Source organism: Perca flavescens, chromosome 12 (genome assembly GCF_004354835.1).
Source record: "Perca flavescens isolate YP-PL-M2 chromosome 12, PFLA_1.0, whole genome shotgun sequence".
Taxonomy (NCBI): domain Eukaryota; kingdom Metazoa; phylum Chordata; class Actinopteri; order Perciformes; family Percidae; genus Perca; species Perca flavescens.
The window spans coordinates 734,853-750,293 of record NC_041342.1 but is presented as its reverse complement, the minus strand read 5'-3'; the positions used below and the strand labels follow the sequence as shown (position 1 = coordinate 750,293).

Genomic DNA, 15,441 nt, shown 5'->3' with positions numbered 1-15,441 from the left:
AGAGGGAGGAAAGTGACTGCACCGCCACTTCCTGCTCCCTGCTATTGGTCAGTAAAGTCATTATGACCTCAGCAGCCAATGATTCAGTGTCCAGACATAGGTGCATATGTACTTAAAGCCATTTATGATAGAAAGGTGCAGAGTGAAGACATTGCAGCCACAGAGAACAGGCACAGTGGCCTGACCAATCACGTCTTAAGGTATGTTAAGGTATGTCGTGTTAAGTTCAGGTGAATAAGGTTCTGCGCATACTTGAGTAACATGGCAACCCAGAGCAGCAAGGTACACAGCGTGACTGTAATATTTACAGTCTTTAGACTGAATACACTTCTCACAATACTGAGACCATTATTGTGCAAGATCACATTAGATTAGTACAGATTTCACATGTTCATATACATGTAGTAATAATAATAATAAATTGAATTTATACAGGGCTTTTCATAGACTCAAAGTCGCTTACATGTACAATGACATTTCTTCATACTGTTCTGATAAGTAGGTGAATACTGCAGGGCAAAAGAGGTCACCTAATTCAAGAATTCAATCTGTACAAAAGAATGCACAAGCACATGGCAGCCAACCATGTCCGTATTAAGAGAACAACTATTTTTAGATTTTTGAGTAAGTGATGCAGATATTTCACACCATGGGTAAGATTTTCATACAGTCTATGGTGAGAGCTTTCCTTATTTCTCCAAATTACATCACAAATACAAATCTTTACTGACTGCTGTGAAATAATAATAGTACAAATATTTTCTAAAAAGAGTTAAAAAAATCAAAATCGTTTTTAATTGGAAGAAAATGGCATTAATTCTGGACAAACGTAGTGGTGGAATGATTAGTTGATGATCAGAAAATGAATCAACAAAAACTCTTTGATTGTTTTATATCATTGTGAATTGGATAAGTTATCAATAAGAAATTGATAAGTATTTTTCTCTATATTCTGACACTTTAACAAGTCTAATTAATACATTCAGAAAATGAACAGAGATTACATGATGTGTACTGTAAATAAATATGTCCACTACATAGGTGTACTGTGTACAACCCTTTCTCTCTTACATGTCCCTTGTAGAATCCCTCGAAGCCGTCGCTGACAGCCAACATTTTGTGGCCTTCAGTGATTCCCACTCTGACAGCAGAACGCACGGCGGCATTCATACCTGCTGCCGGGGCGCCGACGTTCAGCACCGCCACGTTAAAGGAGCTCTAGTGATGACAGAGAGCAGCAGTCACACAAACACACACACAGTACACTCAGAAATACACACAATGCAGAACGTAAAACCTGGCACTTGTAGACAGTATGGCCATATGTTTGGGAATAACACCCCCAAGCTTTTTCACATTTTAAAATGTCATCTTCACACCTCAGGCGTAAGTCTTACAGTCACTGCACAATCACAGCATGTATGAAGCTTGGGTGGAAGAAGAAGGTATATCAGCAACCGCTGGAGGCAATGAAGGCAGACAGGGATTTCTGTAGCAGACGTGAAGTAGGAACATTGGACAAAACTCACTTTAAGTGACTATGTGCTTTTTCTTTTTACTTTTATCACCACAGGATTATTTTGCATAATTTTGCTGCGTCTCTGACAGGACAGTTGTCCGTCTCCACGCCTGATAATACCATCCATGTCTCATTAACTGCTGTAGAGCCAGGCAACACCTTGCCTCAGAGCAGAGCAGCAGCAGGCAAAGATGACCTTGCATGCAAGAAGCCACATGCTGCCAAAAGATGCAGTGAAACAGCAGCTGCTTTCTCATGACTATCCAAAGTTTTCTTGCCATTCAAACTCAAATCATATGTGCCACTAGCTGTGGAGTATAAAATGTGTTAGGACACAATCCAAAATTGCTGCACAGCAACTTTTTAACCTGTAATATCAAAGTGCACAAGGTCCATATTTCAGGTGAAGGCCCTGCTCCGGGGAGCTTATGCTTTCTCCCCTTCGGGTGGTTGGGTTTTTTGGCAGCTGCTGCTGTGGTCCTGCTCGACGCCCTGCACTGCTACAACAGGGCTCCAGACTGCGACCAAATGGGCGCTGAATTTCACATCCAGTCGCACATGTGCGACCAGCAAATTTGCCCCCGTTTTTTACACGTTAAATGTCCAAACGTAGGTACCTGAGCGCGTAAGCGCTAGCTTATCTGTCCTCTCTGAAAATTGACAGAGAGCGGTGCTCCGACACACACACACACTCGCACACACACGCAGAGGTGCGATCGGCACAAACTACGTCGGCTGTTTTGTTGAAGTCACAGTGAGTGATGCCGATAAAGTGGTTTCAGGTATGGTTACAATTTTTAAAAACTTCACACAGACAGCGTTTGCGGGACTGACTGACAGGCTGAGGCTCATATATGAGGCAACTCAACAAGGCAACTCAAAGTGCTTTACATGAAACATTAAAGAGCAATTAAAAATGGTCATGATGAAAATACAACAGGCTAAACAAGTTACAGTGAGTAAGAAATGAATAATTATTCCATTTAATAGGTTGTAGTGATGGGTTTGGGAGAAGAGAGGGAGGGGTTTTATTTTTATTTTTGTTTAATTTCTTTAGAGTGTAACATATTCTAATAAAATAACATAATGTTTTAAGTACATAGGATAAATAGGTTTGGAATTATTTTTACAACTGAAATAATTGTTTTGTAATTACAGAGGGAAAGTACCAAAAAAATGTACCATAATTTCAGGTATCTGTACCAATATTGGTTCAGATGCGAAAGGTACCCAACCCTAAGGGTAGTAGCCTAAACAATACATTTTTTAATTTTTAGTTTAATTTTAAGGTGAATTCATTGTAGTTGTAGACCAGAGTTGGTATATTTTTAAAATATTTAGTTTACTGTCATGACAGCGATGGTGCCTTCTATGTTGCATCTTCAAAAGTGACTCTGAATTTGAAACAGCACATTGTAATTTCTGCATCTATTATCAAAGTATTTATTATTAATACAGTGGAAATTAGTAGAAATGTCAATATTTGGTTAGCATGTTGATTAACGGTGTGTGCCCCTAAATTTTCTGGTTGCGCCCCTAACATTTTCAGTAGGGGGCCACTGTGCTCCTAGTGAAAAAAGTTAGTCTGGAGCCCTGTACAACTATTATTATTTCTAGTCATAGTTCTATTATCTTTATTGTAACTATAAGTGCCACAGCGCATCATACCAACTGCTATAATTGTTATGAATCATATCATGTGTATATCTGTATCAGTGTCTCTGTCTCCCAACCGGCAGCAGCAGATGGCCGCCCACCAAGAGCCTGGGTCTGTCCCAGGTTTCTCCCTAAAAGGAAGCTTGTCCTCGCTACTGTCCCACCAAATGCTCGCTCTTGGGGGAATTGTTGGGTCTTTGAAAATTATAGAGTGTGGTCTAGACCTACTCTATCTGTAAAGTGTCCTGAGATAACTCTTGTTGAGTTAAGTTAAATGTAAAGAATGGATTTGTATTGGTACCGCTATCAAATCATTTGAAATGATACTCTTGCAGACTCATATCTCTAAAGTCCAAAATGTTTCAGGAGTCATAAAAGTTGTGAGCATTTTTAAAACATTTTTCCAAAGGTTTTTGAGAAAGGGCTTGCTAAATCAAATGTGATGAAAGTTTCTAAACTCGGCAAGGACTCATCTAAAACATTGAAAGCCCTGGAATGTGTAGTGTTCCACAATAATATCATTAGTGTCTGCTGCACCCTCACAGCGTGTTTACTACTAAATGAAGTGTCCTATATGTTAATCAAGACGGCTTGATTCCCAAATCTAGAGATTCTCATAGTTATTTATAACATCATATTTAAAGCTCCCCAAACCAGAGCCTTGATGTTCCCCAGCCACTGACCATTTTTAACACAGAGAGCATGGAACCGGTCCAGTTTGAGTTCTGAATAGGCAAAGACACTTTCAGCCACCGTCTCCACAGACTTAAACTGGAAGGAGGGCTACTTCAGGTTCATTTGAAGCAGATCACAGCCAACGCTGAGATTGTCCTTGGCAGGGAGGCTGGTGGGATGACTTCACTGAAGCACTGAAGCAACTCTTTGCATGGCTACACTTCTTCTTCTAAGCAGAGCCATGAAGAAATAAGCAATGACAGACACAGCGACGGATAATGAGCACCGGCACTGTCATTTTGTGGCACTGTGTAACCATATGTCATTTTGTCTCTGTAAAATAAAAAGCCCTGATAGAATTTTAGTCCTAGAAAATCATTAGACTAAAAATTCACTAAATTGAATTGAATAGATAATAAGCAAAAAACTGAGATCCACTTATATTAATGAAAATATCCTCAGCATAAGGTAATTACAAGCCAAAGTGACAAAAACAAGTTGCAGAAAAAGCTCATCTGCTCTGTGGACCACGCCTGCAGAAGCTGACCGAGAGTCTGCTCAGCTGCAGCCTCATTACTCATCACATACATGCTCTTCATCCTCCGCCTCCTCCTCTCCCTCAGGACGGAGAAAAACACACTCTGTTAGTGTCACAAAAAGACTGGAGCACCCACAAGGCCCCTGACCAGGAAGTACCTTATGCTACCGTACAAATCTCAGAGGTGCTGGTGAAAAGATACATTAGAAGATTGATTAGAAGAATTAAAATTGTGATAATCTTGTTAATTAGAAATAATCATTGTGTTTTTTGTTTATTATTTGGTTGGGAGGGTACTTACATTTGGAAGTTCAGAATCTGCTTTCCGGTAGGAGAGGAGTCTGTATGTGGTCAGATTGTTTTCAAAGCTCCTGCAGATAACAGACATGAAAAACAAAGTTAGCCAATGTAGAAAATCCACATGGATCTGTTGCTGCCTCTAGAGAAAGCCTCTAGAGTCGGAACCCAGTTCAACCAAACAGACGAGAGAGAGAGTAAGGAATCATACAGGACCTCTGATCAAACAGGTGGAAAAGGGACTTCTTAGCAGCTTTAGTGACTCTTTATCAGCTCTATTTAAGCCTTTCATTTGTTTCATCTAAATTTTAAACTTGTATGTAGGCAAATTAATCCGATTTTTGATCATATCAAAAGTAGTTGAAGTCAAAAAATACCTGCCACGCAGTCTCACTGCCTCTTCAAATTTCTTCTCATCCATGGCCTTCTGTACCTCTTGGGTCTGAAAAAAAAGGGTTTTTTTTGTGACAGGCTTCTGGGTCTGTTGGTGTGTGTGTGTTGTTGTCCTATCTGTCTTGCAGGTAAATGGTGGGCGGGGTTTTGCCAAACTGGGAGCAATAACCCCAGACACTATTCCACCTCATGGAGACTACAATACTGTAAACATCTCGGAGTTGTTCTGCTGTGTCCAGTGACGGACTGGGAACAAAAAACGTCCCTGGCATTTACACAAATGGGGGAGATGGGGGGAACTTTTGACGCACGGAATGAACACGCACTTTTGATAGCCCCTGTGATGGTAAACGTAAACTCTCATGCTATAAACAACTGCACCAAAACATAGACATAGATAAAGAATATATCATCAGAGCCAGCCGCTCCATAATAATATAATATTCTGAAGTAGCCAAACTTACTGTACCTACACTCCCTCCTGCAGCATTGGTCTCCATCTCTGTTACTTCTGGTAATCCACATTCAGACCCACGGCAGCCTTGTTGTTCTGTGTTGGTTAGTTCCATAGATTCGTTATCTCTTCATCCTCCTCTTGCTCGTTTTGTTCTTCCTCTTCCTCATATTCCTCACTGTCCTGTCTTTCTCCCTGGTATGCTGGCTCAGATATAGCGCTAATGCTAGCTGAAGCTGCACATTGATGTTAAAAACAAATCAGTCAGTTTGCAGCATTTTTCAACGTCAGCCAACAGTGCTCTCTTATATTTCTCTCTCTTTTTCTCTGCCCCCCCCCCCCTTGTGTCGCTTGATGCCTCGATTCATTTTTTTGTCAACAGTATAGCTTCCAATTCTCAACTTCCAACAACCACGCTGACCATAGACAGTATATATAAAGACGCTACTTGATTCTGTCTTGAAATTCCCAGAAGGCATTGCTTCATTTTAACTTTTGCAAACAAATATTCAAATAAAAGAAATGCCGGTAGATCTGTTTTATTTCAAACCATGTAAGTTTACGTTTTTGAACATCTGATCTGAATAAGTAATTTTGCTACAAAACAATACAGACTAATAATGTAAAAGTTCGTGACTGTAGAGGGTAACCATGACTGTGATATCGAGAGACTCATATGTGGTATAAATAATGATCAGATTACAAATCGCTAGTCGTGAAGGATTTGGACAAATTTGGCTATCGTTAAGTCAAAGAACGTTATTATTGATGCTTGAAAGGGGGCCGAGAGAAATTATATGGGCTGCTGTTTACAATTAAGTGGCTCTCTGATTGGCCGGCCGGCCCAAACGGCCTATGAGGGCCTGCAGCCCCTCTGGCATTTGCCCAAATGCCAGATTACCAGTCCGTCACTGGCTGTGTCCCACCACAAGACATTTTTGTCCCATATTGTAGATTTATTCCCATTGGTGCTTACTTCGGGTGACAGTTTAAAATGTCAAATTAAAAAAATATAAATTCTAACCCATATGATTAATACTATTACCAATGATTTAAAAAATGTGATTAATAATTTGAATCTGTCTGGTATAAGAAGGCTGATAGGTGGTGGAGCAATCTCATTGTCTGTACTCCACAATGCACAGTTGGACTCTGCATGACCTCTGTCTCTCCAACACACACACACACACACACACACACACACACACAAAAACACACACACACACACACACACACACACACAACACACACATGCAAGCACGCACACACACACACACACACACTCTCTTTTTTTCTCACCATCTGAACACACTCCATAAGTGGCAGTCGAACAGCCTGGTTGCCAACCAGAGACACAACGCAGGCCGGGGTGGTGGCAGAGGCCTCCAGTAACGCCAGCACTGCCTCCACGCCCATACGACTGGCCTGTTAGGGTCAAAGGTCATTTAGAGATCACCTTAATCATCTGCAATGTTCGTAAATTAGTAAATAAACACGTTATGAATGAGGAGAATAAAGACTTTCCATAGAGAAGTATTAACGATACCGTGGCTTACCAGGATCCTGTCAAAGGCAGAGGGCGTCCCACCTCTCTGCACGTGGCCCAAGATGGTGACCCTGGTGTCAAAACCCAGGCAGCGTACTACCAGCTGGATATGGAGGGAGAGTGAAGTGGGATGATAGCAAATAGTGAGGATTAAGTACTCAATATAGGAACTGCATACAGTGATGTCCTGTAAAATCTACAGTATCATATCTTATCATAACATAAGCACATGTCCTTACTAACAGTTGCTCTTACTAAAATCTAAACACATGTAATTCAGCTAATATAGCATTAATATCACATTACATTTCTGTAAGATTTCATATCATCTTAAAATTGAACAAGCTCAAAAAAATGCAGAAATAATAGAGACCATACAAGTGTCAAGCATTGGAAGAAAAAAAAACAGAAGGAGAAATCATGCAAAACGCACCCTGTCATGTTAGCAAATGCCAAATAATGTGCTGGCAGAAGGGAACTTGGAAATGAAATAGAACAGAAGTAAAAGTAAGGGTGCAAAAGGACATGGGATGGGATTCTAAATGCCTGAAGGATATATGGAATCAAGAAATATAAGGGAGTGGGTAGTTCAGTAAAGCAATATAAAGAAATAAAAAATGACTTACATTAAACATGCAAAACAATGTGAAAGGTCCACATAACAATGACACATAGGACATGTGTGTGTTTCCGCTCTGAAGGAAACCAACAGCAAACCATGAAGGGGAAAAAAGAGTTTGTGGGTCTGTGACTTAGCAGGCTTCTCCACCATACTTACATCCTTGATATAATCAGGAGTTACTGCCTTGTTGTGGCAATCTATGGCACCCTCAGCTACAATAATAATGTTCAGCCTTTTCTTATCAGCCCGATTCTAGAGAGATGTAAAGAAGCAAAAGCATTTGAAAACATGACAGAAAACGTTTTGCATTGCCAAAAGCTGGATCCGGTAATGGAGGATAATCTCAGATCAACTACTGATAAACTCTCATGTCTTTAAAGAACACCAAGGCATTTTTACATTTCGTTGATTGTCTTTCTTCAGCAGACACTTGCCACATTGTGGAAAAAGGCTGGGCCAATATGTTTTCAATGAGGCATGCTAGCAATGCAGGGAAACTGAAGGGCAGATGACAATTTTTTTCAACATGACACACAACAATGATTGACAGGCCAAAGTAAAAATAATTCTGTTACCTACTGTACTTGTGGTAGGATATTAGACATAAGGGTTAGCATCAAGATACCACATTTTAAACAGCTGTGCTTACATGGAGTGTTTCTCACTAAAATGGGTGTATCCTCAACTAATGTGTTGAATTAATTTCCTTCTTCATAAAACATTTTCAAACCTCCACTGATTAACTCAAGTAATTCATATTTGCTAGCAAGCAATCTTCTTCTTTGCTTTTTTATAGCAAAGTAACAGATGAGGACTTACAGCCACTAACTGTCAGACAGTGGAACTCTCATATTGCCCCCTCACTGACAGACAGACCAATATTTGGGGTAAATGACCGGTTCATTTACAGCACCAACATCAACGTCAAAGATGGACATAATTCAAAATAAACCGCTTGAAAGTATGGTCATTCAGCTGGGAATTTCTTTTGCAAAAATATTAAATATAAAGCATCTCTCAGAATGTGGCAAGTGTCTGGACAAGAAAGAAAAAAAACCAGAATCTGAATACTGAGAAATCGCCATACTGTAACTTTTCAGTCCAGCTTGTGGTTTTTCCCTCTGCGTCAGTCTGAAACTGAGCGCTACTCACATCCTTCACAAAATCAGAAGTAATGGGCTGTCCTTTTCTGTCAATGGCTCCTTCAGCAACTATGATAATGTTCAACCTGGAACCTCGAGATCGGCTCTGGACGATAACAAACACACTCACTACATCAAATCTACTGATCATTCATCAGTCAGTAGCATCTGTACTAGTGAGTCCTGGCATAGTATAACAGTATTTTACATAGTAAAGTTATCATCATCTGATATCAATGTCAGAATGTGTTGGAAAGCCATAAAGAAGTGTGTGTGTGTGTGTGTGTGTGTGTGTGTGTGTTTTGTTTGTTAGTTTTAACTTAAAAACAGCAGGCTCTGTGGCACAATGGACAGTATTATTAAGAGGCTCCTTTAGCTGCTGGCATGCACTTTGATTTCCTACTTGTAATTTGAGTGCAGGCCTACTACTAGTCAACTACTATTTTGCGGAACGCTGTGATGTGGTAGTGAACTTTTTCGGAAACTGGCAAGTTAGGGAGTTATCATGTATGCTAATTTTTTGAAACCCAAATAAGAGGCTCTGTGGCGCAATGGAAAGCCCATCTAGTCAAACATTAGAGATGTAATTCAAAAGTTGTGGTTCGAGCTGTGTCCGGGTTCTCGGCAGTAAGTCGGACTCGTTTCAGGTGAGGGTTGGCCTCCGCCAGGGCTGCGCTCTGTCACCAATCCTGTTTGTAACATTTATGGACAGGATATCAAGGCGTAGTCGGGGTGGGGAGGGGTTGCAGTTTGGTGGGCTGGGGATCTCATCGCTGCTCTTTGCAGATGATGTGGTCCTGATGGCATCATCGGCCTGTGACCTTCAGCACTCACTGGATCGGTTCACAGCCGAGTGTGAAGCGGTTGGGATGAGGATCAGCACCTCTAAATCTGAGGCCATGGTTCTCAGCAGGAAACCGATGGAGTGCCTACTCCAGGTAGGGAATGAGTCCTTACCCCAAGTGAAGGAGTTCAAGTACCTTGGGGTTTTGTTCGCGAGTGAGGGGACAATGGAGCGGGAGATTGGTCGGAGAATCGACTCCTGATACTATTACATGTGAATCTTCATTACAAACAACCTATTACCAAATTCCTACTTGAAATTTGATTAAAGGTGCATTCTGGTGGGGTCTGAGTTTAAAGTGTAAATATGAAAGGTTGAGTTCAACGACCCACAGATGTGGTGGTCAACTTCTTCTGTAAGAAGAAGGGCCTTAAACCCAGCACCTTCACTCACGTCACCTGGTAAGTGACGGAGTGTGAGAGGCTGCAAGGGCTGGATAAAAAAACAGGAGTGCCACTCCTCCTTGTTATGTTTTTTGTAACACTTTTGGGCTTCCCCAGGTTACTCTGAGTTATGAATTATGGGTAAATCCATGCATAAAGTGTGCATAAAGATCCCAAAAATCTAAATGTCTGCAGGAGAGCACTCACACACTTGACGATTTGACGGTGGGACAGGCCTTACAGACTTAGCGGGAATACGCCTCAAAGCCTGTGAGTCTGTGAGTGTGGAGTGTCTACGTGTTTGTTACCTCAGACAGTTTCTGACACATGCTGTCCTCCCAGCCATCCTCAGGAGGCATTTCTGGGATAAAAACCCAGTCTGCTCCGCAAGCCAGGGCACTGACCAGGGCCAGGTATCTGCACACACACACACACACACACACACACACACACACACACACACAATATTGTAATAATTGTCTCAAATCTTTACTTTCCTGTAACAGATATTTGTTGTGAAATATTTCATCTACACAGCCTGAACATACTATTGCCCAAAATACACATGCATGGGCGTCACTTATCAATATTTCCACACAAATATTGAAGTATTTCTATTGAGCTGTTAAATTATTGGGACTTAGTGTTTGCAGTAGCATATTTAACTTAAAGACCATACACATTCCTATGTACATATATGTTGTTATATGTATGGTGTTTTTGTCTCTCTATGATGTAGTCTAACACAAGATGAAGGGCCTACCCGCAGTGCCTGCCCATGACTTCCAGCACAAATGTCCTCTGGTGGCTGGAAAAACAGTGAAAACCAGACAGAATGTCAGAAACAAGAAAAAGCACTCATCAGTGAAGCCCAGTGGACTGATCTGTTGAAACGGGTCATCGTCTTCTTGTGTCTGTTCTGTTGCTACGATGTGTCACACCTCTACTCGTCTCTACTCATCTCCTGTCAGGATTGGTTCACCTCTGAGCGGTGGTCATGATGGCGTCCACCACCTCGATGATCCTGTGCAGTGCCGAGTCGGTGCCGATGGTCATGTCGGTGCCGCAGAAGTCATTGTCAATGGAGCCGACCATGCCAACAATGTGGAGCTCCGAGTTACTGCAGGCTGCCTCCTTATCGATCAGACCTGAACCACATGAGAGGGAGGGAGATCCATTCTCTTTACACCTGTACAGTAAAGAGCGGCGTGCTATGTAAAGTGGACTGAAAGCCTGCAGTGAGCAATCACCTTGTTGGAGGAGCTCGTCCAACAGGCCGCTCCACTCCTCTCTGAACAGGTTGGCTCCGGTCAGACTGCCGTCTCCACCAATCACACACAGGTTGGTGATGCTGCGCTGCACAAGGTTGTGTGCGGCTTTCAAGCGGCCCTCGTGGCTACGAAACTCTTTACAGCGTGCGCTGCCGATAACTGTACCGCCCTGAGGAAAACATACATTACAATCTGAAATCACATTTCAAAAGTCCCTCTTCTGCTGGCTCTGGTAAAGTTACAAATAATTTCAAATTATTTCTATAGAAGTTTTTTAGGGCAATGTGGCTCTTTATATATGTATATTTATCTAGCTATCCATCCATCTTTCGAATATCTACAAGATAAATCTTTTTTCACTGTTGCACTGATGGAAAACCACTTTAGACAATGAAAGTGGGACAGACAGTGAAAAGGTCTCATTCGATCACAGACTCATTTGGCTCAAAGCTAAAAGCCTTGTTGCTGAGTCACTTCCAATGATCATCCCAGATGTCCACCAACACAGCAGACATTCTGCACAAATACTGCAGCATCACTGTCAGAAAAGCATTTACACATAGCGTTTGATGATGCTCCAGGAAAATATACAGCTATGATTACACCATTAACACAGGTTTAAGTCTTTTAATGATAGCTGGATTTAAGAGTTTCATAGTTTACAGCACAGAGGAGGAAACATGGATAGTTTTTTAGATTTCAACCTGATGAACAAGTGTGTGGCCTGAAACAGCAGCAGAACGCTTTGCTCACCACTTGCAACATGCTGGAGACGCTTTCCCATGTCGCCTCTTTGATGTTGTCTCCACCATCCACCATTCCCTGGTACCCCTGAGAGGAGAAACACATACATGTTCACTGGATCATTTATGACACCTATGGAAACAATAACTGGGACTATGGGGTCACTTTATTCTCATCCTGAGCTGTATTATGTTTAGGGCTTTAGCTCAGTGTTTCCTTTAGGATTTTTTTTAGCAGTGGGGGCAGGTCCGCACGTGTGTCTCGTGTGCAGCCCTATTACCGATACCGTGGGGGGCCGCCACGGTCAAACAACATACAGGAAACACTGTAGCTACATATTATTTTACTATCACTTAATCTGTCAGTGATAGGGTTTTTTATTTAATTAATCATTTAGTCTATAAAATGTCAAAAAGTAGTTAAAATCCCACACAATCACAATTTCTCCAAGATAAGAATTGCATCTTTAAATGTCTTGTTTTGTCTGAGCAACATTTAGCCCTTTACTTTGACATAAGACCATAAACTGATATCATGGTATGTCTGTCGTGGTTGCTTGATAAATGACTTAATATGATTAATCAGTTAACAAAATTGCTGTCAGTTGATTTTCTGTTGATAAACTAATTGATTAATCTGCAAATGGTTTAAGCACATGACATGTTTAAAAACAATATAACCAAAACAGAATGAGAACTGAAATATATCTTTTGGCGTTGCTAGTAGGGCTGGGTATCGTTCTAAAACGTTCGATACCAGTACCAGTACCAATACTGGGACTTAGATACCGGTTCCTAAACAATACTTTTTTCGATAGCAATTTTCTTAAACAAAAAGAAATTACAACATTACACATTACAGCACAAATCTTTGTATCTATCTTTCAGTGGAAGTAGAAGCTGGATGCCGGTCCGGGCTGCTAGCCTGGCTAAGAAAACTACCACACAATTCACCACTGCAGAGACTCATATTCACCAACAACAGCACACAAAATGGATATATATGCTATAAATACACATGGAACTGCTGCGTGATGATTATTACCGGAGGCTGGCTGAACACACTCACTCATCCCAGACGGCAGCTAGCAGCTAAGAGGGTAGGTGAATTTAAACAATGGCTAAGTTGCTAAATGCATCTTGTTGTCATGTAAGGGCCCTGTTCATGTTGCACAGACATTTTAATTGCATTTTGTGTCTGTTAAGAGGCACAAAGGCACTCTTTATCTTATGCCCCCATAACTGCCGTTTTAGCTGAGTGGGAGCTCTCGGCATTAGCTGCAGCAGCTCCGTGTTGCTAGCACCGATTCGGCTCGTTTCTTTTGCTATCGGCAGTACTCATATACGTATAGCAATCAAGATTAACGGAAAACTTGCCCGGAGTTCTCCTTTAAGTTATGTTTTCATTTATATTGCAATGTAAATAATAGGCTACACTTAACACTTACAGCAACTCCTAAATGGCCTGCTGCAAATCTTTACATATCTGATCCAACTTAAATGTAAACACCTACACCTATTTTCTGTGAATGGTGGCTTCACACACTTAGCTACATCTATATAACCCTGTATACACTCGATGGCTTGGAGGGAGCATCCTTTTCTGGAGCTATTTGGCAAACTAGTGATTTAAAACAAAAAACACACACACACATTTAAAAAAAAACCTCAATTTCATAAGCTTCTTATGAACTCATCCCACAAAGAAAAAGTACACAAAAGTGAAACGATTATCAAATACGTAATTCTGATCGCTTGTTTAATTGTTATATTAATTTCAGTATTTTTTGTTGAATGAAATCCAGATGGTATGTCTGGATTTAACCTTTTGAGGTCACAGCCAGATACTAGATACTCTTGTTACCATGGTGATATCAGGTCTTTGAGTCCTGCTGGCTCTGTCAAAGACAAGGACAGCCCGATGACGAGGACTCGTCAGTACTGATCCCCTGACCCCCCTGGAGTCACCCCTCACCTCATGGATGAAGTAGACTTTTGCTCCCACGTAGATGCCCATTCGGACGACGGCCCGGACCGCCCCATTCATACCTGTTGATGGACAGAGAATATATATAAATATCCAAAGTATGAAAACGGATAGACTACGAATACACTGAAGGAAAACACACAAGTGGAAAAATAAAATTCAAAAGCATTTGCTATAAATTAGAAAAGAATAGAACATCAGAAAAATGTCATGTTGAAGACATGACTGTTCATGGATCTTCATCACAATCTAGCTGCTGGAACATCCTTCAATTTCCTCATGATCATTTATTTAAATATCTATATGTAACTATTTTAATTTGTTTGTTTAATTTATTTACAAAAAAAGTTGAGTTGAGATGAGTTAAAGACACAAATGTGTGTGACACCTGATCCTCCTATAGATTAATTTTCGTTACATACAAGCTCTGTTCTCACTAACGTTTCCGAAATAGATATTTCTGGTCAGAATCATTAAAAACATCTTGGGATTACTAGAATATGAATGCAATGACAGACAACACTATACATTTTGATTGTTTTTAAATGCATTCCCTGAATTCATTAAATCTATCAAAGATGTTGATATAACGGGAACATGGTGTAAAAATTATTTGCTCACTCCCTGTCCTCCAGGACATATTGAAGTCATGGTGCCCTCTAGGAAATTAAAAAACATACGCATGGGCAGAACGTCGAGGGGAGTGGGGTGTGGGTGTGGTGTAAAGGAGATCTTTGCCATCAGATCTCAACAGTAAAACAGGGTAAATTACATGCATAACAGAGAGGAATCTATATCTCTCTTCAGTATATATATATATATATATATATATATATATATATACCCCCAGTAAATTCTCCCTATTTTGAAGAAGATATTTTTGACACTGTCCATGATGCGGCTGTAAGCAGTCCAACAAAGAGCTGCTGTCCGTGAGGGACTGAACTCTGAGAGGGACGCGCTCCAGATTGTATTACAATGATTTATTCCTCCACACGTTAAATACAACTAGTACTGCAGTTACCAAATGTAAAGTTACTTTGTGAGTCGAAATAAGTGCGTTAGTGTGGCAGTCAACAGAAAGTGTTCCTCCCAGGCTCACCCCCCTCCGCCCCCCCTTGTCAAAGCCAAAAAACAACAACAGGTGAACAGGTAAAGCAAACAAATATACTCAACTCAATATACTCATCCACTCAAACTGCAATGAACACGCCCACCACCTACAATATAATAATCAATAAATAACCAACCAAACAACCAAGCCTTACGCATTAGATACAATGACATTTGAAATAAATACAAAAGTACAATTAGGAACAAAAAACAAAACTATACCCAAATGAAACTTGAAGATATTGAGAACGCCATTAA

General features: G+C 40.8%; 1 protein-coding gene across 4 annotated transcripts in view; it reads right to left on the bottom strand.

The window, feature by feature from the left end:
• Window positions 1-15,441, bottom strand: part of LOC114565617 (ATP-dependent 6-phosphofructokinase, platelet type) — a 34,534-nt gene that overhangs the window by 16,042 nt on the left and 3,051 nt on the right. For 2 of the 4 annotated variants that reach the window (XM_028593781.1, XM_028593780.1), the window contains exons 2-13: window positions 14,059-14,132; window positions 12,094-12,171; window positions 11,320-11,509; window positions 11,052-11,217; window positions 10,833-10,877; window positions 10,378-10,486; window positions 8,853-8,948; window positions 7,089-7,181; window positions 6,832-6,957; window positions 5,063-5,127; window positions 4,690-4,759; window positions 1,072-1,218 (exon numbers count right to left, since the gene is read on the bottom strand). In XM_028593781.1, the coding sequence (XP_028449582.1) occupies window positions 1,072-1,218; window positions 4,690-4,759; window positions 5,063-5,127; window positions 6,832-6,957; window positions 7,089-7,181; window positions 8,853-8,948; window positions 10,378-10,486; window positions 10,833-10,877; window positions 11,052-11,217; window positions 11,320-11,509; window positions 12,094-12,171; window positions 14,059-14,132 (1,259 nt within the window). Of the gene's footprint in view, window positions 1-1,071; window positions 1,219-4,689; window positions 4,760-5,062; window positions 5,128-6,831; window positions 6,958-7,088; window positions 7,182-7,856; window positions 7,953-8,852; window positions 8,949-10,377; window positions 10,487-10,832; window positions 10,878-11,051; window positions 11,218-11,319; window positions 11,510-12,093; window positions 12,172-14,058; window positions 14,133-15,441 lie in introns of all 4 variants that reach the window. The other 2 variants (XM_028593779.1, XM_028593782.1) reach the window with 1 other exon arrangement.